At 46.6% G+C, this 26279-nt stretch overlaps 1 protein-coding gene across 1 annotated transcript in view; it reads left to right on the top strand.

Annotated features, from left to right (window-relative positions):
* The first annotated feature begins 4610 nt into the window (after positions 1–4610).
* Positions 4611–26279, top strand: part of Usp12 (ubiquitin specific peptidase 12) — a 51276-nt gene continuing 29607 nt past the window's right edge. Inside the window, exon 1 of the mRNA XM_075972151.1 lies at positions 4611–4987. Coding sequence (XP_075828266.1) covers positions 4940–4987 — 48 coding nt within the window. The 5' untranslated portion in view covers positions 4611–4939. The remainder of the gene's footprint in view (positions 4988–26279) is intronic.

A 26279-nucleotide genomic window follows, 5' to 3' on the forward strand; every position in this document is an offset into this window, starting at 1 on the left:
GAACCACTTTATTACTAATAGGTAAAACCTGGTTCCTCCCTTACCTTCTCTTTCTCCATGCATCAAGTGTCTTTAGTGGCCCAAAGCCCCTCCAGTGCTGAGGATCTGCTGGCCCAGAGGCAGGGGACACAACTTGACTCTTGAGCTTGCTGCTAGCCAATCTCTCTCATTCACGCTCTACCTTCTTGCACACCAAATCAGCAAACATGGCTTCAGGCATGGCCCAGGACAGCATTGACAGACCTGTAAATCAGGAGCCAGATCCAATCACCCAGCTCCTTCCCAAGCTTAGGTAAGTCTGATAAGCAAAATGGGCTGACCTTTGCCACACGTTATCAAAAATTCCAGATCCTGAGCTCCAGCCACCCTTGGCTCACATTTAGGCCTACGTGGCAAATGGCAGGGTCCAGTCCTCTCTCCAGACGCCTCTGATGGAGCTCACTGTTTACTAGTTCTTTCTAGCTGCTAGGGTTGGGAGATGAATGGAGGTGTGTGTGTGTGTGTGTGTGTGTGTGTGTATGCATGAACACATGCTTGGAGGTATGCAGTTAGACTGTAGCAGTCTGTCCAGTCCAAAGGCTTGGATCAGCTCTGTCTTCCTGACAATCATGAGGGTCTTCACCAGTCTGTGTGGTGAGGTCATGGAAGGCTGCCCAGTTAGAGAAACCTACCTAGTTGAAATATCCCACGCCACCTGGCAGGGGCAGTGAGATGGCTTTAGCAGGTAAGGACACTTACTTCCAAGATTAATGACTGGAGTTTAGAGTTCAACCCCCGACCCTGAATCCATATGGTAGAAAAAGAAGAAACTATTGCGCATGCGCGAGAACATACATACATACATACATACATACATACACACACACACACACACACACACACACACACACACATACAACTTACACAACTTCCAGGTCATCCAGCAGATTAAACTAAGCAGAGGCCTCCTGTTCGGTTCCAGAGAGGACAGAATGGCTGAGTTCCTTGGATCAGGAAATAGACACACTTCCTAATGGTCTGAATCATGCCATCTGGCTCCACAAGAGTGGAGATCTGTAGGAGAAACCTGGTGTGTGTGTGTGGGGGGGGGAGACCAACCGGAAGATACCTCACCCAAGGAGGCACCTACATACACTCACTGATGAGCAGTTCCTGGTATGGATGACCACAGCTGCAGAGAGTGCCAGCAAGCATAGCATGACTGGAGGGGTAGCTCAGGTTCTGTTGCTGGGCCTTCTGCTGGGTCTCCAGCAGGACCCTCTATGTCTGCAGAACCATGGCCTGTCTGTGAGGCAGCAGCCCTGTGTTGAAGGCAGTTGGCAGCGGGAAGGACTGTAGATCTTCAGGGTCAGAACCGCCTTTTCAAAGGCAGAGCAGTGCAGCTGTCCTAACAGCTGAGGCCTGACCAGCACTTTCCCAGTGCTCCTGAGTGTGCAGGTGAGACCTATGGGGTATACACCACGAGCAGCAGGACCTCAAGGAAGGAGATGTGGGAGTAGAGGCAGCGGAGGACGTGTCCCCCAGAAGTCACGGGGTGATTTGCTGCTGGCCTTGTTTTCCACTGTGGCTGATAAAGAGCAACGAGGAGCACCAACACCACTGCCATCAGACCTGGCTCGGGACATCTTTCTGGAGCCAGCAAAGTCCTCAGACTCCAAGGATGAATATCCAGAGGGCATGAGGAAGATGAGGGACAGGTTGGAGAATAGGGAAACACAGTTCTAGAATTCCCAGGAAGGCAGCCGCTGGATGTGACAAGGCTTTCTGCAGCGGGGTGGCCACAGCAGACTGCTGTGGATGGAGAAGCGGGGAACGGCAGAAGCAGGCGAGCTCCCAGGGTGACCACCAGGATACAGGCACACAGCTCTAGCACCACCTTGTTGACTGGGACATCTTCACTACTCACTGTGGTGGTGAACTCAGCCATCAGAAACATCTGGCCGAAGATGTAGTGTCACCCATGGAAGTACTAGACGATGCGTCCTGGACCCTGTTGTGAAGTCACTGCTCTCATCCGGATAGCACTTTGCAGCCAGATGCTTCTGTATTTTGCTCGGCATGACTGGAGTGGAAGTGAGGTGTAAGGAGGGGTGCGGGGTGAGATGTGCGTGTGGTGAGGGTGGTGGGGTGTGGATTGTTTCTGAGCGCAGGGAAGGACCTTCAGGGATGAGGAAGCAATGCCTGCCAAACACCGGGACTCAGCCAAGGAGCCCTTACCCTAGTGTCTGTGACAGACACCTGATATAATCTTAATATATATAAAATGAACAAAACCATGTTTCAGTTTTAAGTAGAGGCTGATAACCCTCTTCTTTTAGTTAAGTTACATCCCTAATTTTGACACTGGGGACTGACCTGTGTCAGTCTTGACCTTGCTAAGTATATGCTCTACCACTGATCCACACCTTACTCTCCCTGCCCCTTTCTTTAAATCTGAATTTAAATACTGACATGATTTCAGACCTACAGGTTTTATGTCATTTTGAGCCTATATAAGACCTACGCCCATAGTATAGATAACGTTATTTGCTGGATTAGAAGGAAGCCTTGAAAAGTCATTGCACCGGAGGTGTAACTCAGCGGTATAACATCTGCCTAGGCTTAAGAAGGTCTTGGGTCCCATTCCCCACACTGATTTAAGACTACCACTATTTTGATTGATACCTACTAGCAGCTGTACACTCAGACCATATTAATAAATGCAACTAAGGAGGCTGATTCATTCAACTGTCTAGAGGTAGAGATGGGGGGACCACAGACTGCAGAGACCGAGCCTGTGTAAGAGCAGTTTCTGTACCCAGCACCCACGTGGTGACTCACAACCACCCGTAACTCCAGTTCTATGGGATCTGACGCCTTCTTCTAGCCTCCATGGGTATTGCATGCATATGGGCACGCAAGCCGCTCATACATATCAAATAGAAATAAATTAAGTCTTAAAAAAGAAAATGCACCCAACAGACCACCTGGCATATGCCGGGGATTCTGAAGTGGCAAACTAAGCTTGAGGATTTCATTTGCTTACCATTTTAATTAATTGTTGATGTTTTACTAATTCGTTTTTGACAATTTCATACGTGTATTATTTATTCTTCTTTATATTTTTGACGCTGGGTCTCCCTATGTAGTTCTGGTTGGTCTGTAGACTTGCTATGTAGACCAGGCTGGCCTTGAACTCACAGAGATCCGCTTTTCTCTGTCTTTCGCGCTGGGGGTGGGGGGGGCGGCTATTACAGGTGTGTGCCACTATCAGCAACTGATCATTTATTTTTTGAGACAAGGACTCAAGTGGTCCAGGAAGGCCTTGCTTGAACTCACTACATAGCTGAGGATGACCTTACCATATCAGGGTTTATGAAGCGCTGGGATGGAACCCAGGACCGCCTACACACTACACAAACTCGTTGCCAACTAAGCCATATGTCCAGCCCCCACCCTGACCTTTAAAACATAGAGGGTGTAGGCCCGTGCTCTATACTCCATGGAGACCAGAGAGCCAAGTAAGCAGACAAACACTGCATAGACTTGACTGGCGTAAACCGGAGTCCAAGATCCTGGCATGGTATCTACAGTAAAGAGGGAGACCCGGGCTCTATACAGGTAGGCACCTGGAGAAGAGGCAGCAGCCAGAGGAATTTAGCTGTACTCAGTGGTGTCCCCCCCTCCCCCGACGCTTACAATGGAATTGCTATGGAAACAGCATTCACGTACCAGGAATCTGTTTCTTGACTAAATTTTGTTCGAATTCTTTGGTTCTTGAATGCTTTGTATGAAGTGAGGCTTACCCGATTTTAGAGCTTTGCCCGAAGTTCCACAGATGGGGTGGGGGTGGGGTGAGGTGGGAGGCAGAGAAGGTTCCTAGCCTTAGACCGCCAATCAAAACAAATTACAGGCTTTCTAATGTAGCAGTTTTTAAAGTCATGAATTTTCTGCCGGTAGAAAACAGGAAGGGGCCATCCACTGCTAACACTACGCATGTGCTCCTCACATGCTGGTGCTGCTTCTCTCTTCGGACATCACCCACCCACCCCTTTTAAAAATTCCCACTGTTGCTATCCCACTGTCAAGCAGGATTGGCTCCCCTTCCTTCCTCTCATCGTCGTCCCCCCCCACTACTATTAATTCAAAGAGTTAAGAAATTCGTATCTTTTTATCTAGTCTTTTCTTAAGGAGTTTGGCCCAGAAGATTTCACCCCAGAAAACCATCAAGTTGCTTGGGACGCTTTGGCGGGGTTGCCTTCCAACCCATCCATGCACAGTTTCCCAGACGTAGGCTCCGTTTTCTGTTTCAGCAGTGGGGCTGGTTGTCCTTTAGAGCTGTGGGTCAGTCGCTCGGAAGGATGCTTGAGGTCACTGACGCCGCAAGGCAAAAGCATCGCGCTTTTCCCTCAAGACACGCTCACTCAGCTAGGGCAGTGGCTGCGTGCCCGCGCTAGGACCCAGCAGCAGGCGGGACGCGGCGCCCGTCTCGCCCCGCCCCCGACGCGCACTGGGTGGAGCCGTCGGCCTCGAAGCCCGGTCCCTCGAGGGAGGGCGGGGCATAATGGGCGTGGCAAGCGGCGGGGGGGCGTGACGGCGCCGGAGTGGGCGGGGCTGCACGACGCCGGCAAGTCGGCCGGGCGGAAGGGCCTTGCGCGGTGCTAGCTCCCTAGCGCGCTGGGCGGGGTGTGCGGCGAGCGGCTTCCCGGGCAGGCGCGGGCCCCGAGGCGGCGGCTGCGCCGTGCGCCGGGGCGGAGCCGGGGGCGGGCGGGCCGGCGGGCGGGGGCTGGGCCGGAGGAAGCCCGAGCGCCCGCGGCGACGACGGCAGCGGCGGCCCAGCAGGCTAGAAGCGTGGGTCCACGGCGGCTCCGGGTGCGGCCGCGGGCTGCGGAGCGAGCGGGTGGCCCGGCTCCCCGCGTCCCCCGCCCGCCGCTACTGTCAGGAAGATGGCGCCGGGCGGATGGAAATCCTAATGACAGTCTCCAAATTCGCCTCCATCTGTACCATGGTAGGTGCGGCGGCAGCGCGGCCCGGGCGGCGGGTCCCCGCCTTCGAGGCGCCGCCCGCGGGCCTGCTCCTGAGCGAGCGGAGGGCCGCGGAGCCGAGCGGCCGCGGGAAAGGCGAGCTGGACGCAGCAGGCGGGGCCGGGACTGACCGGGACTCGGAGCTGGGGACGGGGAACTCGGGGTCTGGGGACCGGGGATTTGGGAACTGTGGCTGGGTGCTAGGGCCTGGGGACTTAGGGACGGGGGTTGGGATAAGGGCTGCGGGCTGGCTCTAGGGATTTGGGGATTAGGGGTGGGGACTGGGGATGGGGGCTGAAACCGGGGATTTTAAACTGGGGACTGGAGATGGGGACCGAGGGCTGGGTACTGGGTCGGAGGACTGCAGACTGTGGATAGGGTCGGGAACTGAGTACTGGGATCTGGTACCGGGAAGCCAGGGGACTGGGCCAGGAGACGGGACGCTGCAGCCGCTGCGTTTCCGTGGGGCCGAGCGCGGGGTAGGGCGGGGGTCTGCGGCAGGAAGGAAGGGTCTCTGTCCTGCGGGAGGACGGAAGTCCTGGCAGAGTTACTCCTCCGGCTAGGTGGAGCCCCGGGGCCCCGGCTCGGGAAGGGGGCGTGTGACGGTGGAAACTTTTAAGAGTGCTGTTGAAATGTTCTCTATTTTCTGCTCGTCGGGGAAAAACGAACTCTTGCGGTTTCCAACCTGTGTCCGTCCAGATGGCAGCCTTGTCGCTGAGATTCCGCGTTCATCTTGAAAAGCTGCATTAACTTTACTGTCATTTGTTTACTTTAATAGAGCAGACGCGGCTGTATGGGGTTGAAGTATACAGACCCCCCCCCGAATAAAGCGAAACGTGGGTGGGGTCCAAACGTTTTTGTGCATTGCCAAAAGCACCACGGTTTCCCACATGACGTGACAAATTCATTAGCTTCTTTCTGAACTTCTACGTAGAAGTTGCGGTTTATATATTAATCACCGGAAAAGTTATTTGTAATGTGGACCCGGAGTTACATTACCAAAGATTTGAACCATTCAGTTCCGTTTTTATGTCCTGGATTTCATCTAGGAGATCCCCAGACTTTTCACTTGAAAGTGATCTGTGTTTTTCTTTAAGGAGTGGAGAATCAGATAGGAAAAGTGGATTTTCTACTGTATTTTGTGGAAGAGTATTAAAAAATGGATGGAATCCGTGGGCTTAAAAATCCACAGCATCAAATAAGTCATAGCAAGATGGACTCATTGAAGAATCCATTTTCCCACATGGGTAATTGTTCTTTCCTGGTCTTCAGAAGGGGACTATATCAACAGTTTCTGGGATTGGTTGTACTAATTACTTTTCGACCTGCCACATGGGATGATCGAATCTTTACAGTGATAATTTTACCAGATTGCTGAGCTACAACACACCTTTTGGGGTCATAGTTCATTGTCAAAGTCTAGGGCTTCAGGAGTGGTGTGATTCCGGTAGACTGCTCATTCACTTAGTTGTGTCAGGTATACATCTAGCCTCTGCTGACTAGCACTGTGGTACAGATATGATCCTGACAGTCCCCGGCAGGACTTCATAGACATGCTTCTACGTCCAGGACTCTGGATGCAGAAAGATCACAGGTTCCAGGCAGGTGGAGTTATACACAGTGAGACCCTGTCTCGAAAGAAAACACAACACAAAGACAGCCCCTAGTTTCATGGTGTTTACATTCTATTTGAGGAAGACAATTCTCGTTTATATAATAATATAGTGTAGCTGGGCAGTGGTGGCGCACACCTTTAATCCCAGCACTGGGGAGGCAGAGGCAGGTGATGAGTTCAAGGCCAGCCTGGTCTACAGAGGGAGTTCCAGGACAGCCAAAGAAATCTTGTCTTGAAAAAAACCCAATAAATAAGTAAATAAATAAAAATAGTGTAATCAAATAAGAGCAACAAAGGACAGACCTGCCAGGGTTCTGTAGTGAGTGAGACATCGATGTCAAGGATGTCCACTCCAAGCTCACTTAGGGCTGCTGCCCAGGGGCACTAATTGCACGTGGTGTGTGTATGTGTTTCGGCAAATATATAGACATCCATTTCTAGCCTGAGTGAGATTGTTCCAAAGGTGCTATTAAGATAGGGCGTGTCTTGTTCGTATTTGAACCAATTCTACTTCTCTCCCTGAGAGTAGGTCCTGGGTGTGTCAGAGTGATTTGCACTCTTGAGTGTGTGTGCGTGGTGGGGGGGGTTGCTGTCCATCTTCTGACAATTATGAAAGTGAAAATCAGGAATGGCAAAGGCCCTGTAGGTTCTGTTTTCCTTGGAATGAGAACTGTCTGTCAATCCATCGAGTATGTTAACTGTCTCTTACGGAGTTTGTCTGACCTGAGCACCACTCTGCCCAATTGCTTCATACAGTTGCACAGCGTTTTTGTGATCTCGGAAGTACTGTGCTTTATATGTCCCCCACCCCCCAATCTTTTATTAGATTATGAATTTGTTTGTCTATTTATTTTTTTCCTTCCTTTGCTGGTGTTTTGAAACAGGGTCTTCCATAGGTCATACTGTGTTTGAATTTGGTGCTTAGTGATATCTGGCCTTGAACTCCCGATTCTCCTTCCTCTGCATCCCAGCCCCTGGGATTTCACGTGTACTCTACCACACCAGGTTTAGACTGTGAGGGCTTGAAAGTTAAGACCTTACCTGCCATTTTGATCAGGAGCATTAGCTTCTGCGTATAATGGAAAGCGTCCTTCATTTAGTCACAGGAAGAGTGTGAAATAGAGGTAAGGCTGGGTGAGGAACAGCGGAGAGAAGGGGCCTGGATTTAGGATTGGATGCCGCAGAGAGTCAGCAACTGCGAAAACATTTAGAGAAACACTTAGGGTGAATTGAAATTTTATTCTGTAAATATGGAAGTTTACATAATTTATTCACTTGTCAAAATAAGGTGCAGAATAAAACTGCAGTAGCTTAATTGGGTGAAGTAAATTAAAAATAAGTCTCTTCAGCTATGTCACAGTTTAGATCCCTGCATTTCTGCCTTCATGTGAAAATGGGTTTCTCTTGGTGCTGTAGCCTGGCTCAGAGAGTGTCTTTAGACACACTGAAGGTGCTCTGGAGAGACCCGCTTATCTGTCCACTGTTAGTGCTCCTGCAGGTGCATGTGGTGCTCTTAATGCAATTTCTGTTTTCACTGCCTGGTGCAGCTCACGAGATGGCTTTAGTTCTATACTTACTAATTGGCAAACAACAGGGAAAGTGGCTGGACATACGCAGAGGGGCTCTGGGTGGAAGTCAGCAGCATCTTGTGGCTAATCCTGTTGTTTGGGCATGTCTGCTGCCCACCGGGAGTTGATAGAGAGCACGCTGCCGCTGGCCACAGTCTGGTTGTGAGTCCCAGTTGGGAAAGACTGGGGAGGGGAATTGGTTATAGCAGAAGTGAGGAGGTGAATGGTTTCTCATGAGATGGCACTGGTTTGGCTGCTTGCCTAGCTCAGTCACCAGGGAGGTGTGTGTGTGTCTGTGTCTGTGTCTGTGTGTCTCTGTGTGTCTGTATGTTAGACCATTAGAACATGGTGTGAAGGAAGTCAAAGCCACAAGGTAGGTGCTAGGTCAGTCTGTTAGGTTGTGCTTCTGAAAATACTCGTGCCTAGAACTAAATTCTGAAGTGAAAACTTTAAGCCCCTTGCTGACGCAGTCTCAGGTAAAGCTGACTAATTTGCTGCCTTTGGACTGCCAGGTAAGTGTGTGAGTATGTGGGCCTGCACCTTACCACCCTTTCAGAAAAGGAGGAGGCATGGAGCTCAAAGCCTATGTTTTTTTTTTTTAAAGGAATGTGGAGAGAGAAAGGGATCCTTGCTTTGCCTTCCCATCCTCTGCTTTCCCTCTCCCTCTCAGTCTCCCCTCCCTTTTGTGTTTGGAGACAGATTTTCATATGGCTCAGACTAACCTCTTGTTTGCTACACAGCAGAGGGTAACCTTGAACTCTGTTTTTCTGCCTCCCCACCCCCATTGCTGAGATTATAGGGGTGCACCGCCATTCTCGGCTTTAATTCCTGCTTGAGGTCAGCAGGATTGATGCTTTGATTTTATAGGTATGGTGAGAAGTGGATCACATAAACATGTAGTGTGAAATGGCAGAAGTATGTTTAGGGCCATGTAAGAAACTCTTAGACGCTCTGCCCTGATCCCAAGTCAAAATTCACTTTAATGGTGTGTCTGTGTGTGTCTTGGCCTGTGGAGCAGAGGATAGAACTTGGGTGCTACATCTACTTGTTTTTGAGAGTGTGTCTTCATTAGCCGGGAGCTTTCTAATGAAGTAGGTGTTTGATTTTGGAATTAATTTTGAGTGATTGTTTATTCATAAACCCTTGACTCTTGCCCAGTTTGTCACAGCTGTCCCAGATTCAGTTGTAAGACCGTAGCCTGGAGACCCAGGTGAAGAAGCCGAGCCTGCTGCCCCTTGCTGTAGTCTCAGTAAACCGGTTTTCTGCCCTCTTCCCCAAGCCAGGCTCTAGGTAGCAGTTCAGGTTGTCCCCTCAGTGGCCATCATGTTGGTTTCAGAATTCGCTCAATAAGCATGGAGAGTTAAATGCTCTAATATAATTCGGCGAGGTCAACTGAGCTATGGGGGCAGATAATTAGGTGGCAGATAACTATGTGTTTATGATAGAGCCGTGGTTCTCAGCCTTCCTAAGGCTGTGACCCTTTAATACAGTTCCTCGTGTGATGACCCCAACTATAAAATTATCTCGTTGCTACTTCATAACTGTAATTTTGCTGCTGTTGTGAATCCCAATGTAAGTATCTGATAGTCAGTCCTGTGTGGTCACCACTCAGGTTGAGAACTGCTGTATTAGAGGGTAAAGTGATACAGTTACTAGACATGAAGTTGAGTATAAGATACCAGCTTTTGTTAATCTTGCACACTTACGTAGATAGAGGTTCCATGTGAACCTGCAGTACAACAGTGCAGTGTGGGGTACATAAGGGGGTACATAAGGTGGCCCGGCCACACACCCTGTGGCCTTCTGGTGGGCTCCTTTCACCCACCTCTCGCTCACACTTTTGTAGGAGATCCTGAGTTGGTTGATCACTGCCCTGTCCTGATCCACGGGCTAACTTCTGCTACTCAATCACTGCATGTCAACTTTTACTCTAGGCTTCTCCCTCCCTTCTTCCCTCTTTCTTTCTTTCTTTCTTTCTTTCTTTCTTTCTTTCTTTCTTTCTTTCTTTCTTTCTTTCTTTTTTTCTTCTAGGCTTTCAACCAAGCTACTGCAGATCCTGGTCCCTGACCACATCCCTTTTCCCCTTCCTGTAAAGTCATGTTAACCTCCCTCTTCTGCATCTTACCGCCTCAGGAAAGACTGCACGTCATGTAATTCCAGAAACCTTGACTCCCCCCCCCCCAGATTTAAACACTTGTTTTGAGGGTGGGGGGTGTCTTTCAGTAGTCACTTCAGAAACTTCTTTTTTGTTTTTCCAGGCAGGGTTTCTCTGTGTACCGCTGACCGTCCTAAACTCACCCTGTAGACCAGGCTGTTCTCGGACTCATAGAGATCTGTCTGCCTCTGCCTCTGGAGGGCTGGGATTAATGGTGTGTGCCACCACCCAGGCCACTTCCAGAAACTTAATAGACTGTTTTATTATGTATTCTGCAGCATGCTCTAGTAAAAGACCTGTTGAGCCAGAAGGTAAATTCTAGATTTTGACATTTAGATGTTTGTGAGAGAGTGTTCTTACAACTCTGAGCTATTTTTTTTTGGTTGTTTGTTTTTGTATTTGTCATCTGTGGATGTAAGGATTGAGTCAGACATTTATTTATTTATTTATTTGTTTATTTAGGTTTTGTTTTTTGAGACAGGGTTTCTCTGTGTCCGGGCTGTCCTGGAACTCACTCTGTAGACCAAGCTTGCCTCGAACTCACTGAGATCTACCTGCCTCTGCCTTCTTAGTGTTGGGATTAAAGGCGTGCGCCACTACCACCCAACTCAGACATTTCTTTTAATTAAAGAAAATGACTGTTAGTGTGTGTACACGATGAGTGTGTAAGCATGTGTGCCCTGGTGAGCACGTGGGTGTCAAAGGACAGCATTGTGGAGTTGATTCTCTCTCCCATACATAGATGGGCTCTGGAGATTGAAGTTAAGATTGTCAGGCCCGGTGACAGGCACCTTTACTTAGGGGGTCATCTTGCTACCCAGATTAGACAATTTTTTGGTAAGCGTTGCATTGTTCCTTTTAGATCTGAAATTGAGGGCTCTGGTCCCTTGGGAATTTGTAAAAGGCTGGTGATGCTCACTTTGGGAGCTCATAACCATTTTTATTTATTTATTTTTTTTACTTCCTAGTGTTGCAAAATTTATGCAAAATCGCAGTCCAAAGTAAACATGTTTTTTTTTCTTTCAAAGTCTTCACTGTAGGTTGGTGATCACAGTACTTCAGTCACCCACAGACAAATCCACATAGCTGCTTACTGCCCCCCCCCCCCATCATGGGATTTGAACTCAGGACCTTGTATGTGATAGGCATGCACTCTACCACTAAATTACACCCTTGTTGCTTTGTTCTGGTTTTGGTTTGAGATAGGGTCTTGGTGTGTAGCCCAGGGTGGCTTCTAGCTTGTGATCACTGTGTCAGCTCCTGAGAGCTGGAAGTAGGGGTGCACAGTTGTGTACCCTCACACTTGGTTCACTCAGTTTGGACACCCTTTGCCTGTACTATTGGAAAGAAAAGCTTGCATTTGAATTGGTTCCCTTAGTTGAGGGTCTGCATCTATTTCCTAATTGTGAACGTGTCTTTAGACAATGACTTCTTGGACGAAGACAAGCTGTCGCTGAGAGGGCTCTGCACAGTACCTGGTGCACTGCTTATACTGTCTCCTGCCACTTCCTCCCGTTGCCCTGGTGAACCCTGTAGCCCAGCGAGCACTCGGCCAGAGTCGGAATTAATCAGTCCATCATTTGTTTATTAGCAGCAGGTGCCTTTGAGGAAGCACTTACTTATATCTAAATTAAATCGTAACATTAAAGCTAAGAATGAAATTGATCATCTTCTGCTTTGAATAGTTTATAGCAACTACTCTGTCTCCTCTGGCCACAGCGGTGACTATCCAATTTGTGAGGAGACAGACCAATGCTTGCTTCTCACCATGTTGAGGGTTGAACCCAGTGTTTTGTATATGCTAAGCTCATGCTAAGCATATGCTCTGCCTCCCAGCAACAGCCAGCCCTACTTACTGAACACCACCCTTGTCATTATCAGAAGAGGCCTGAGTGCTGCAGTCATCCTTGGACTTCCTCCGGCATGTTCTGTTACTAGACGCAGGCCATGGCTTATACTGAGCTGCCTCATTGCCCATCCTTGTCTTCCTCGAGCCCTGTTCTGCTGGTTTGTGTTGCACCTGTTCGTAGGCACATCTTGGGTTGAAGAGTATTTAAATACCTATATATTACCTTGAGGTATTGAGAGAAACATAGTTAAGTACTAGATATGAATATGGGCCACTCATTTGAGCACTCAGAATCAGTGTTGTGGGAAATCCTTGAAAGATCTGATTGTTTAATATGCATAGAAATGAAAATGAAATTTATGCCTTGGCCATGCTGAAGCATCGTCAGCCCGTGTGTGTGTGTGTGTGTGTGTGTGTGTGTGTGTGTGTGTGTGTGTGTGTGTGTGTGTTCTGTTGAACTTGTCTGTGTTGGGTTTCATGGTCTAAGTTGATGAGAATGACTGACCTCGAGAGGGCACCAGATCTCATTACAGATGGTTGTGAGTCACCATATGGTTGCTGGGAATTGAACTCAGGATCTTTGAAAGAGTAAGCAGTGCTCTTAACTGCTGAGCCATCTCTCCAGCCCTTAACATATATAGAATTTGTGTAAATGGAGGTAGGAGTGATGTAAAGTGTTTGTTTTGAAAGAAAATCATCAAGGCGTGGCTTCCCATAGAACCCTGTCGAGAAGAACGAAATGGGATGTGGTGCCTTAGGCCTGAGACTGAGGCAGGAGGATCACAAGCTTTACCAGGAGGCCAACTTGGGCCATGTATTGAGACCCTGGTCTCAATGGTGCAGTGTGACACAGAGAGCCGTGTGTCTGAGGAGGTGCAAAACACTTTTATTTTAAATGTGGAGTTGGCACTTTGACTTGGTTCTTTGGTTGATACAACAAGCAGTTAACCCCCCCCCCCTTTTCTTTGGAGCCTTTCCTGGAACTCACTCTGTATACCAGGCTGGCCTTGAACTCAACAGAGGTCCACTAGCCTCTGCCTGCCTCCCGAATGCTGGGATTAAAGGCATGTGCCATCACTGCCTAGCAACCTCTTTTTTTTTTCTCAAATGTTCCTGGCTGACCTAGAATTTAGTATGAGGGTGGTTTTTGGACTTCTTCTTTTTTATTTTTCTTTCTTTTTTTTTTTTTTTTTGAGACAGGGTTTCTCTGTGGCTTTGGAGCCTGTCCTGGAACTAGCTCTGTAGACCAGGCTGGTCTCGAACTCACAGAGATCCTGGACTTCTTCTTTTTTAATTAAAAAAGTTTGTGCTTTTGTGTGCATAGACACACACATGTCACAGTGCACATATGTGACACAGTGGAGGTCCGAGGACAGCCTTTCAGATTTGGTTCTCATGGGATCTGGGGGTTGAAGTTAGGTTGTCAGACTCGGTGGCGAGTGTCTTAACTCATTGAGTCATGTTGCTGGTGTTTTTCTGAACTTCTGGTCCTCTTAATATATCTTGAGTGCCAGAACTATAGGATCGGACACCTTGCTTGCTGGCTTTATGTGGTACTAGGAATTGAACCCAAGACTTCGTGAATGTGAGGCAAGCATTTTACTAATTGAACTGCATCTCCAGCCCAGGAATAGTATGTTCACCCGTGTGCTCACTGCAGCCCATTTCTGCCTCTGATGTGGAGACCACACGTTTGAAGTGGGTCAGTATCCAGGTTCTTTGTGAGGGTCTAGGGATTGCATGTTTTCTCTGCCTTCTGTTCTCATAGGCTGCCCTTGTTCCTTGGCCTCAGCCTCCTCTGTGTCTTAAGGTCAGCAGTGTTTGGTTGCTTTTACATCCCTCAGATACCAACTTCCTGTCACTCAGACTTTATGAGGCCCTGTACTACACTTTGGGGGGGGTGCACTGGGGATGGTGTTCATCTGGACAATCCAGGATAATCTCCAAACCAAGGCCATTTGATTTTAGCAACCTTAAGCCCTTATGTAACCTTAATTTCCCCTTGCCCTGTAACGTATATTGTTCGCATGTTAGAGGGGATTAGAGCATGGACACGGGTGGGGGAGTCTTTTCTGCTACCATAATCTGTGTACTGAGGACTGTAGAACGGCCTAGCGCCTGCTCTCCTTTACAAGCAGAGCAGAGGAGATTACTTGAGTTCTGATAGCACACTTAGTCACAGCAGAGCATTCTTTACTGAGGGGAGCCGTCAGGAAATCAGAAGCTCGGATTTTCTTTTTTTCCTTCTTCTTCTTTGAAATAGGGTTTTCCCTCTGAAGCCCTGGCTGTCCTGGAACTCAGAGATCACCTATCTCTGCCTCCTGAGTCCAGGAATTAAAGGTGTCAGCACCGCCCAGCTGAAGTTGGGATTTGTTTTTTTTAATTAAAGATTTTATTTTTATTTGTGTGTATGTATTTGAATGTGTGCAGATACCCACAGAGAGCCGAAGAGGGTGTTACGTTCCCTGGGATTGGAGGTATCCTATGTGGGTGATGAACCACTGAGCCATCTTCTAGCCCTGAAGCTGGGATTATTGATTTACACTGAATAAAAGAATTATAGGACAAATCAGTGTGAATAGAGAGTTGGAAATTATTAAGAAAATGTTTCGATACAGACCGAACACATGTGTTAAGGGAAGAGAAAATCGCATTTAAATGTTTTAGCCATTGGTGTATATATGAAGTTGACGGCTTTTGAAGTTACACTACCCAAAAGATTTGAAAGATTCATCAGAACTGGAGAGATGGCTCAGTAGTTGAGAGCACTGGCTGCCCTTGCAGAGGGCTGGATTTGGTTCCTAGCATTCCCATGGCATTTTGTAACTGCCCATAACTCCATTTCCAGAGGATCCAGTGTCTTTTCCTGGTCTCCATGGGCACTAGGTGCGCACATGGTGCATGCCACAAAACACTCATACAAAAACTAAAAGTAAATCTAGAACAGTGTTTTGATATGCTTGTTTTTGACCCAAGGAACGCTTCTTTAGTGAATGGGACTGTAAGGTGGCTGGAGGTTCATCTTGAAAGGTTTTGAGATTGTAGACCAGAAGAAAGGTCAAGAGAGTCCTTACTGTAAGCATGGCTCTCAATCTTGTGATACCTTCAGCCAGTGGGAGTAAGGTGCTCCTTCTCATGCCTCCTAATTTTCTTCATTTTTCTGGCCAGTTTTAAAACTTCATATTGATCAAATGATGGGTGGGTTTCATTAAAACCTACCCTGAGGTTAGTGGGAAGACTGAACAAAAACCGTGCCTGTGTGGATAGCAGGGCAGAAAGAGGTGCTTGAGGTCTCAGGGTGAAAGGTTCCAAGATTGCCATGGGGAAGGAGGTGAGTTCCAATAGTTGTCAGCTGTTAGGACTGTCAGGATTAGATTTGGAATCTCAGTAAAGCTCCTAGGCTAGGATGAAGCTGTAGGCGGAGTTTTCCTGTCCTGACCATACCCAGCAGTTGCTTCCCTAATTACCAACAGAGGCTTATATTAATTGTAAATGCCCAGCCAATAGCTCTGGCTTGTTACTAGCTAACACTTATATTTAAATTAACCCATCTCTATTCATCTGTGTATTGCTACTTGACTCCTGTCTTTACCTGTGACTGGCTGGGTGACTGGCATGTCTCCTGATTCCGCCCTCTTTCCCATCAGTCTCAGTTTGGCTTTCCTGCCTAACTTCCTGCCCAGCTACAGGCCTGTCAGCTTTTTATTATCCAATGAGAGTAATACATATTCATATTGTAGAGGATTTTTTTCTACAGCATGAGGCAAAAATATGAACAATTAGCAACTTAATTTTTCTCATTTTCCTTGTAAGTCTAGAAGAAATTCAACAAAGTAGGAGAGACTAAGAAAAAACTATTAAGGAGCAAGAGGAAAACTAGTAAATGGCTGTGTCTGAAGTGGATGAGGACAAGCATGCTGCAAGATGAGAGGCAGTGGATTCTCGTCCAGCAGAAAACAGTGTCACCGAGCAGCTGCTTTCTGAGAGTTGGGAGGGGACAAGTTATAAGATCTGTAGCTGGACAAACTAGTGGGCGGTAGGCGCCTTTCACTGTTCCAAGCAGGGTGTCCACTCTTGTCAGCCCCACTTTTAGAATCTATGGAACTTTTCTTTATTTATAATTGTGTGCTTGTGTGCATCTGTACCTGTTGTGTGTACAATTAATATATATTGAAGACTAAAACTGGATTTGAGTTTGGACACAATAAGCTTTAAACACATTGGATGTAGGACCTTGGGGAACATTGGATAGTTGGTGCCCATATTCTTTCTTAAAACAGCTCCTCTTTGCTAATGGGGTGTTGAACCCTATAATCAGGTCCTTCCTCCTTCACCGTACAGGTGCTCTCCCACCGCGTTACACCTCCTACCTTCTTTTGGGGCAGGGATTTATTTATTTAATATTAAGGACAGGATCTTGTATGTAGCCCATGTTGGCGTAGAAGTGTATATGCCGCTGAGGAGGGGCCTTGAACTCCTGATCCTTCTGTGTCACGAAGGATCACGAGCATAAATGCCAAGGCCCGCTCCAGCCCTCTTCCCCCTGGTTTATTTTGAGAAGGGTCTGACTGAGTTGGCAAGGCTGGCCTTGAATTTGCCATTCTTCTCCCTCAGCCTCCACTAGCTGTGGTTACAAGCCTGTGTCACCAGGTTCAACCCTGAAAACATTCAAGTACGTTTACACACCATGTAGTTGTCTTATGAGATACAGTCCAAGGACTTAGCATAGTGACAGTCATGCAGTTATTGTCAGCTGTAAAGCATTTCTTCATCTCAGAAGATATTTCCTACCCTTGAGCAGCAGTCCTTCCACACCATCCTTCCCCATTCTCTTCCCTTCCAGCCTCAGGCAATTGTCCTTTGCATATTTTTTTATATGTATGCTGTGAATGGCTCTTTGCACTTTTATAATTTTCAGGATTCATCTATGTTATAAAGTGTACCAATATTTTATCACTTTTTAAAATTAATTAATTTATTTATTAATTTATTTTTTTTGCTTTTTTTGAGACAGGGTTTCTCTGTGGTTTTGGAGCCTGTCCTGGCACTAGCTCTTGTAGACCAGGCTGGTCTCGAACTCTCAGAGATCCGCCTGCTTCTGCCTCCCAAGTGCTGGGATTAAAGGCGTGCGCCAATGGCTCAGCCGTTAAAGGCTAGGCTCACAACCATTACTATAAATTTATTTATTTTTATGTGCATTAGTGTTTGGCATGCATATGAGGGTATGAGGGTGTCAGATCCCCTGGAGCAAGAAAGATGAACAATTATAAGCTGCGATGGGAGTGCTGGGAATTGAACCCAGGTCCTCTGAGAGAACAGCCAATGTTCTTAACCGCCAAGCCATTTCTGCAACCCCAGTTTTTACTGTCTCTTATCTGTTGCTCATTGATGGACATTGATGGGTTTGAGTTGTTTGTGCCTTTTGGTGGATAAATGCTGCTATGAAGTCAGGACAGCAAGTTTCTGTGTGGCTAAGCATTTTCCCTTCTCTTGGGCATCTGCTTAAAATTGCTGGGTCAGGGATCATGAGAAGGTTCAGCACACTTGCACGCACATACACACACACACACACACACACACACACACACACAGTGGGATGGAGAAGGCAAGCTATTTCCTACCTAATAGCTTTAGCACTCTTGTTGAAAACAAGTTGTATGAACCAGAGATGTATGAATATGTGGGTTTATTTCTGGGACCTTGGCTTTTGTTTAGGGTGTTTTTTTGTTTTTGTTTTTCGAGACAGGGTTTCTCTGTGTAACCTTGGCTGTCCTGGAACTAGCTCTTGTAGACCAGGCTGGCCTCGAACTCACAGAGATCTGCCTGCCTCTGCCTTCCTAGTGCTTGTTCTGTGTTTTTGAGGCAGTGTCAAGGCTGTCCTCAAACTTGTTATGCAGAGGATGACCTTACAAATGCTGGGTGCCAGCTATGCACCTCCGCTCCAGCCGAAATCTCGGCTCTCTTGCGCTGAACCGTCCTGACCTTCCTCTAGTACCACACTGTTTGGATTATTGGATTAGTAGTGAGTTTGAAATCAGGAAGTAAGAGTTCTCAAACTTGGTTCTTTCCATGATCCTTTTAACTATTCTGGGTCTCATAATTCTGCATGAGTTTTAGAACCAGCTCATTAGTGTTTAAAGACCTGGAATTCTGATAAGAATTATATGGAATCTGTTAATTTGTAGAGTATTGTCATTTTAACAGGGTCTTCCAGGCAGTAAGTGGGGTAGATTTCTGCTGTTCCCCTCAAAAGTCTTTCATTGCTTTGAGTAACTTTGAGAGTTTGGAGAGTACACGTCACTTTTTTTTTTTAGTCATCTAACAACCTCTTTTATTGCTTCTCTGTCTATTATAACAAACATCTAGTGTTATAAAACAGTTGTTAGAAAGGACTTTGGGGCAGCTAGCCCTTTGTGACAAATAAGTATTGATCATGCTTCACAGTGATGAGCAGTTTCTAAGAGAACCCAGCCTCGTAATTTAGAGTAAGTTCTGTGGGAGCTGGTCTGTGCTAGGTTATTAATTTGCCTTTCCTTCTGAAAAACTACCCATCAGGAACAGCAGACTGGAAGAAAATGGGCATGCAGGAGGCCATCAGCTAACCAGTCGATTACCAAAGATTCTTTTCTTTAGAAAGTGTGTAAATTCAGTTCCTTGGCCCAGAGGCTTTTATCTGCGTTGTTGCTTGAGTTTGATGGAAAGATCCATTGAGGGCTACCTCTGTCAGAAGGCGGCAGTGCGGCAGTTAACCTGCTGTTGTCTCGAAGGAAACTCCCTGGGAGCTTTGACAGCCACTCTGAAGGGAGGGAAGTTGCAGGATCTATTTACTGTAATTACCATGGACTCCGGGATTGGTCCGGCAGAGAGTAAGGCATGAAGCCAAAACAGGGAGGCCAGAGAGGTGAAGCTGCAGGCAGCAGGGACTGTGTGCTTTTAGACGGCTACAGAGCAATGTACACAACCGTTGGATTCTAGGGTGAGTTGTTTTCTGGTACACAAGATGGCTGGACCGTCTCCGTGCCACCTACACCATAAACTAGTGCAGTTACGTATAGAAGTCCTCAAGCAGAGGGACTTTGACCCATGGTCAGGGCCTGCCAGGGGCCAGTGCTCAACTGTCCGAGTTCCCCCATCTCCTGCTTAATAACTCCATTGTGTGTGAGACACACACACACACACACACACACACACACACACACAGGGAGGGAGGGAGGGAGGGAGGGAGGGAGGGAGGGAGGGAGGGAGGGAGGGAGGGAGGGAGCGAGCGAGCGAGCTTGCGGGCGGGCGGGCGCGCATGAGGGCTGGTATGCAAGTGCTTCTTGTGTGGAGGCCAGAGGACAACCTCCACTGTAATTCATCAGGCACCATCCACTGTTTCTTTGGGGGGGGGAGCTTTACTGATTTGGAACTACAAGAAGTAGGCTCTCGGTGTCCACCTTCCCATTACCCAATCTGGCATAAACACACAGCACATTCTACCACACTGCGTCTTTGTTTTATTTATTTGTCTTTTTTGAGACAGTCTCTTTCTAGTCCTGACTGTCCTGGAACTTGCTGTGTTGAGACTGGCCTCAAGCTTACAGATTCATCTGCCTCTGCAGACTCCCTGCCTTCCCCTCCCCCTTGCTGTGTTAAAGGTTTACACCACACCAGCATGCCAGACTTTAATTTTATTTTTACACATGCTTTCTGTAACTTTTAACTCTGGTCCTCACGATTGTTTAGTAACCACTGACTGAGCTATCTCCACAGCCCACATCTCCACTTCTTACCTCCTGTAACCTAGTGCGACTTCTTCTTTTTCCATGTTTAACATGGCTGTTAAGCAGTTGGACTGTTGTCAGACTGAGGACTCTCTGGGTTTGAGTGTTTCCTGTGGTCTTTTAATTTTCTTCTCTGCTCTTTGAGTTACTGTAAAGTGGAAGTAGGTGCAGAGGTCCAGCACATTCTGGGAAGAATGCTCGGTGACTCATTGTGGGACAGAATGTGAGTGTCACTACTGCCAACCAGGTGGAAACCATAAGGGTCTTCTCTTTCAGATAGCCAGCCGTCAAGGGACTTGCCCCTTGGCTTTGTTCCACAGGGCACGGAAAGAAGAAACACAGTAATTGGTTATTGAGTCAGCAGCCAGCTACGAACCTGAATAAGTGCTCCAGCATGATATTAAAAAATGAATAGGCAGACTGGTAAAGGGAACTTAGCCACAGTATTTGTGAGCCGGAAGTGCCCACCAGTTGCCCACAGTAAGACTGGAAACTGGGGACTTGCGGCGAAGCTCCTCATGGAAGATGTCCACCAGTCAGTATGGAAGGAGGAGAGTGGAATTGGGCCTGGGCCATTCCACAAAATCAGTGAAAGACTGAAACTGCCCTGGCCATGTGCTAAGAAGCAATGCAGGGTCTTGTGCATGCTAGTCACATTGATTTTTCATGCAGTTTCTTCCAGGTTGGGAATGGAGCCTCCTTCAAGGTGGCAGCTGTGTTAATCTAAGGTTTCAAGAATGTTGCAAGTGTTGTATGAGAACTTCCTGGACATCCTCTACTTAGGTTACTGTTTTTACATTTTGCTAAATCTGTTTTGCAAATATTATGTTTGTGCATATACCCAGTTTCTTGGACCATTTGGTAATGTCTTTCATAGCCATTCCCAGCAGTTTTGGTCTCAGTTGACCTTGATATTATGAGCAGAACAAGCCAGCCATTCTGTGTGTTGTTCCTTAGTTGGCTTTGGCTGATGTTTCGTCATGATTAGATTTGGATTATACTCTTTTTCCAAGTAGGAATACTGGTTCGTCAGGTTTTTCCACTGCGAAGTTATTACTGTGTTTTACTTTGTAATTAATTTCTAGGGAGATACTTTTGAGATGAAGGTAAATATATTGTTCCTCATCAAATTTTACTTACTAGATTTAGGGCTTTCCGTGTTTAGTTAGCAGTTCATTTTAGGAAATAGGATTCCTGTCATTCATTCATTCATTCATTCATTCATTCATTCATTCATTCATGTATTTAAAGCAGTTCGGACTTTGCCTGTACAGACCGTAATCCATGTCAGCATTGATGATAAAGGCTCAGATTGTCCCTTATAGGCAGCAGGCCTCAAAAGGCGCTTTGCGCATCGTCCTGTTCTGTATTTCTCTTGTAACTGCCCACCCCCCACCCCAGGCCTTGCACTCTGCAGCCCCGTTCAGTGGAGGATGGTGCTTAGAGACTGAGATGCTTCCTGGGGGTGTGCTCCTCCCTCCTCCTTCCTTCCTTCCCCTCCCTCCCTCCCTGTGAGTTCTTCATAATTTCAAGTCACATTAGCGTTAGTGACTGTTTTAGAAGACTTGCTGTGGTCTTCTGAAAGTCAGCAATACTCTGTTGTTTTGGCTGGATAGTCACCGCCTCCTTTCTTAGAGCAGATGAACATTTTGAAATTTGAAAAGCTGTGTTTCAAGTAAAAATGTCAGGATTCATTATATCAAAATAATTTTTATTACAAAGTGAAAAAAAGAATGTAATAAAAATTTGTTAGAACTTAACTAACATAGAATACTGGTTTTGTTATATATAAAATTAGGATCTTTAAAGAAGTTGTTTTGAGGATTAATTTTCAAAATTTTAAGGTGATGTATATAAAGTTTGTTTGTGTTTCAAATGTGTGTCTGTCTGCCTGCCAGCTGGCTTTCATGTGGGCATGTGCAGTGCTTCTGAGGAACAAAAGAGGACCTCACATCCCTGGAGGTGCAGTTTTAGGCAGTAGCCACCTGAGTTCTGGGAACTGTACCTGGGTACTCTGCCAGAGCAGTAAGCCCTCTTTGTTGTTGTTTGCTTTGTTTTTTGTTTTCTGAGACAGGATTTCCTCTGTTTAACAGTCCTAGCTGTCCTGGAACTCGCGCTGTAGACTAGACTGGCATCGAACTCACAGAGATCCGCCTGCCTCTGCCTCCTGAGTGCTGGGATTAAAGGCGTGCGCCACCACTGCCCAACAGAGCAGTAAGCATTCTGTCATATCTGCACCATCCCCCTTATATTTCTAATATATGATAGTTTTTCTATTATAGATGATTATTATGCTTATAGGCATAACAAGCATAAAATACATGTGTAATGTACTTGGTGATTATAGTTTGAATGTAATTGGACCCCATAATCTCATAGGAAGTGACACTATAAGGTGTGACTTTGTTGAAGTGGGTATGGCCTTGTTGGAAAAAATGTGTCATATAGGGTCAGGGTTTGAGGTTTCTTATGCTTAGGATACTGCCCAGTGTCTCAGTGGTCTTCAGATCAAGATGTCTGCCTGTCTGTATACCACCATGCTCCTTGTCATGATGATCATGGACTGAACCTCTGAAGATGTAAGTGAACCACCCCAATTAAATGTTTCATTTATGAGTTGCTGAGGTCATGGTGTCTCTTCACAGCAATAGAAACCCAAACTAAGACAGTGATATGTAGATTTAAGATCTCATAGTCTAAAACCTAATAATCATACTACTTGACAATGAAAACTTCATATAAACATATACCTCAGTGAGTTTGAGACTAAATAGACCTGTGTGACTAAGTCTCCTCACTTCAGACATAGGACTTGGAGGATGTGATCTGGGTCTGACCTGAAAGACTCCTCCTCCTTGAGGACAAGCTTTCTTAGTACTGGAAGTGCTCTGTGGGCTTCCAAGGGAAGGAAGCAGCCAGCAGTGCTACCCAACTGTAATGCCTGTGAACCACAATACCATCCAGCAGTGCTACCCAACTGTAATGCCTGTGAACCACAACACCGTCCAGCAGTGCTACCCAACTGTAATGCCTGTGAACCACAACACCGTCCAGTAGTGCTACCCAACTGTAATGCCTGTGAACCACAACACCGTCCAGTAGTGCTACCCAACTGTAATGCCTGTGAACCACAACACCGTCCAGCAGTGCTACCCAACTGTAATGCCTGTGAACCACAACACCGTCCAGCACGGCAGGGTGCAACAGTGGAATGCACATCTTGGGGGAACTAAATGTAGCCAACTCCCTGTGGCTAGTGACATAGTGAACCCACCTCTACCTTACTAAATGTAGCCAACTCCCTGTGGCTAGTGACATAGTGAACCCACCTCTACCTTACTAAACCACAGATACATGTAGCTCTTACACCTCATCAGATAATCTTTACATTACAAAACCCACAACTGATCAAAATGCAGAGAAAACTTATCAAGGGATAAGCCCCATCTGCAACACAATTCTTGCCACTAAAGCTTAAGGATCATCACTAAAGCAGGTGTGGAAAGACCGTAAGAGCCAGAGGACCAGGAATTCTTGAGGTTGTGTCTCTGAAATGACATGGAAGCTTCAACATTACGGCTGCCTAAACAATACCAAAACAAGCACAGCACTAATCAAAAGATTTTCCAACATGGAATGACACATCTCACGGGGTTCACCCCTAGGTAAAGGGACAGAAAACTAATGACTACTGAGAGGAGAAGTTGTCTTCTCGGGGATGAGCCCCTAATTGGTTATCCAGTACCAGTTGATCAGCCCTGGAATGGTATACACACAAGTGACATTGTATGGACTAAGTGAGTTATATTTATATATTTATGCATATGTGTGGCCATGAGTTTGAGAGAGCAGGAGGGGGCAGGGTTAGGTAGCATGCAGTCAGCCCCTCATGATTCCATTTTTTGCTGCCATAGAAGGTTGAAGGTGAACCTTAGTTCTCTTAGCAGTGAGTTGTATAGGCAGACTTTGATCTGAGCTTCTGAGTCATTAGTTGGAAGGATGCACCTTCAGTACGCATTTGATGGGAACTTTGAATTTGTAGTAGCTCTTTAGGTTTGGCAGTTAATATTGTATACCTATTGTTTTGTTGTTCATTTCATTAATGAACTATAAAAGGACCCAAATGTCACTTGTTGCTTCTTTGTCACACCATGTGGTGGTATGTATTCTACTGTTGGATGAGAATGAAAACATGGAGAGCTAGGAATTTAAATTTACAATCATTTAACCATGAATTTAGTCACTGATTAAGGTTTTCTGAGTTTACTGATGGGATTTACATGCTCAGTATTCCCATGTACTGATCTGATGTGATAGAAGAGAAAGCAAACCACTTCAAGTGTCCTTTGAGAAGATAGCCATTCTTTTTTTAAAAAATATTTATTTATTTATTATGCAATCAATATTCTATCTGTGTGTGTATGCCTGCAGGCCAGAAGAGGGTATCAGACCTCACTACAGATGGTTGTGAGCCACCATGTGGTTGCTGGGAATTGAACTCAGGACCTTTGGAAGAGCAGGCAATGCTCTTAACCACTGAGCCATCTCTCCAGCCCACAAGATAGCCATTCTTAAAAACTTGGAAGACTTGCTGGAAAGCTTCCCTGTGGGGTTGGAGGTTTTGGGGTGTGATGGACAGTAGGCAGGAAGGTGAGATAAATATGTATACACCCTATGGGAAACAATTAGGTGGCTTCTTCCTGCATGCAACCACTATTCAGAAGGCCTTGGTAGCAGCAGATGCAGTGATTGTCATCATAGAGCTTGGTGATGGCTTGTATAGTGTTTGATCTCCCCCAGAGACAGCACGTTTGCCGATGTAGGCTTTGCTCCATGTGCATGCTTTACCCAGGATTGCTTTGTGCTAAGTGAGTCTTCATCCTGGGATTGTTTATATTCTCCACGATGCCTACTAGGTCACTGGGCACGTGCTCTCTTCTTCCTTTCCATGTTTCCAGAGAAGTGATGATTAGAGTTCTTTACTCTGCTTTGTGGCTCTGTAAATATGGAGCTCAACGTTCCTACTTGAGCTGTGTCTATGCTACAACACCATTTGTGTGTGTTGTGTGTGGTGTGCTGTGGGCTTGTAGTGCATTCATAGATCTAGTCTCTTTCTTACCGGGGAGGAAACAGAGACCACATGCTGTTCCCGGTGATGCTGTGGTTCATGTGAGAACTAGGTCAGGAGTGCAGCCTCAGGATGGGCAGCTGTCGTTCTGCCAGTCCACTGCCAGCCTGCCTGAGGGCTATATGGCAGGGCCTTCATTTCCCAACCAAGAAGCTGTAGTAAAGTTCCCCAAAGGGAAGACCCTGGCCTGGCTTATGTACTCCCCAGATGCACCAGAGCGCAGTCTACTGTCTTCACAGACTGGAATAGTCAGTGCTAGAGCACAGGCTTTTCTTTCCCTCCCCCCCCCCCCCTCCCTCCCTCCCTCCCTCCCTCCCTCCCTCCCTCCCTCCCTCCCTCCTTCCCTCCCTTCCTCCCTCCCTTTCTTCCTTTTTTTCATAATTGTTTTTAATCATATGTGCATTAGTGTTTCGCCTGTATGTATATCTGTGTGAGGGTGTTGAATCCCCTGGAGCTGGAGTTACAGACAGTTGTAAGAGGCCTTGTGGGTGTTGGGAATTGAACTTAGGTCTTCTGGAATGAGCAACCAGTGCTCTTAACCACTAAGTCATCTTTCCGGCCCCCTGTTTTGTTTTCTTTTTCTCTTTATTTTATTTATTTTTCCCTGAGACAGGGTCTCAGTATTTAGCTGTGGCTGACATGTATCTCATTACGTAGGCCGGATTCATGGAGATCTCCCCACCTCTGCCTCCTGAGTGCTGAGATTAAAGGTGTGTGCCACTACATGCAGCACTTTCAGTTTTTGTTTTTTGAGACAGGGTTTTTTGTGTGTGTGGCTTTGGAGCCTGTTCTGGAACTCGCTCTGTAGACCAGGCTGGCCTCAAAATCACATAGATCGGCCTGCCTCTGCCAGCCAAGTGCTGGGATTAAAGGTGTACACCACCACTGCCCAGCTAAGATTTTAATTTCAAAGAACATAATATTTATACTAAAGTAAGTTAATTATTTTTATGAAAACATTGCAGTGTATCAGCCTGTTTTCGTGTGATTTTGTATTTCTCATAAAAGTAGAGGAAGGCTTACTGACTGTGTGTTTCCTTCCCTATGTCAGTGAGGGAAACCGTAAAATGGTATCCTTGCTTTGCCAGCAATGTTTAACCTATTACTAATTTCTTATTGTCAGAGTGACAGGCCCCAGGTGTCTCTGCAGTTTTACTGTTATCCTTTGGTGATCTGTCCATATGGGAAAGTCCTCACC

The sequence above is a fragment of the Microtus pennsylvanicus genome, chromosome 1, assembly GCF_037038515.1.
Source record: "Microtus pennsylvanicus isolate mMicPen1 chromosome 1, mMicPen1.hap1, whole genome shotgun sequence".
NCBI lineage: Eukaryota > Metazoa > Chordata > Mammalia > Rodentia > Cricetidae > Microtus > Microtus pennsylvanicus.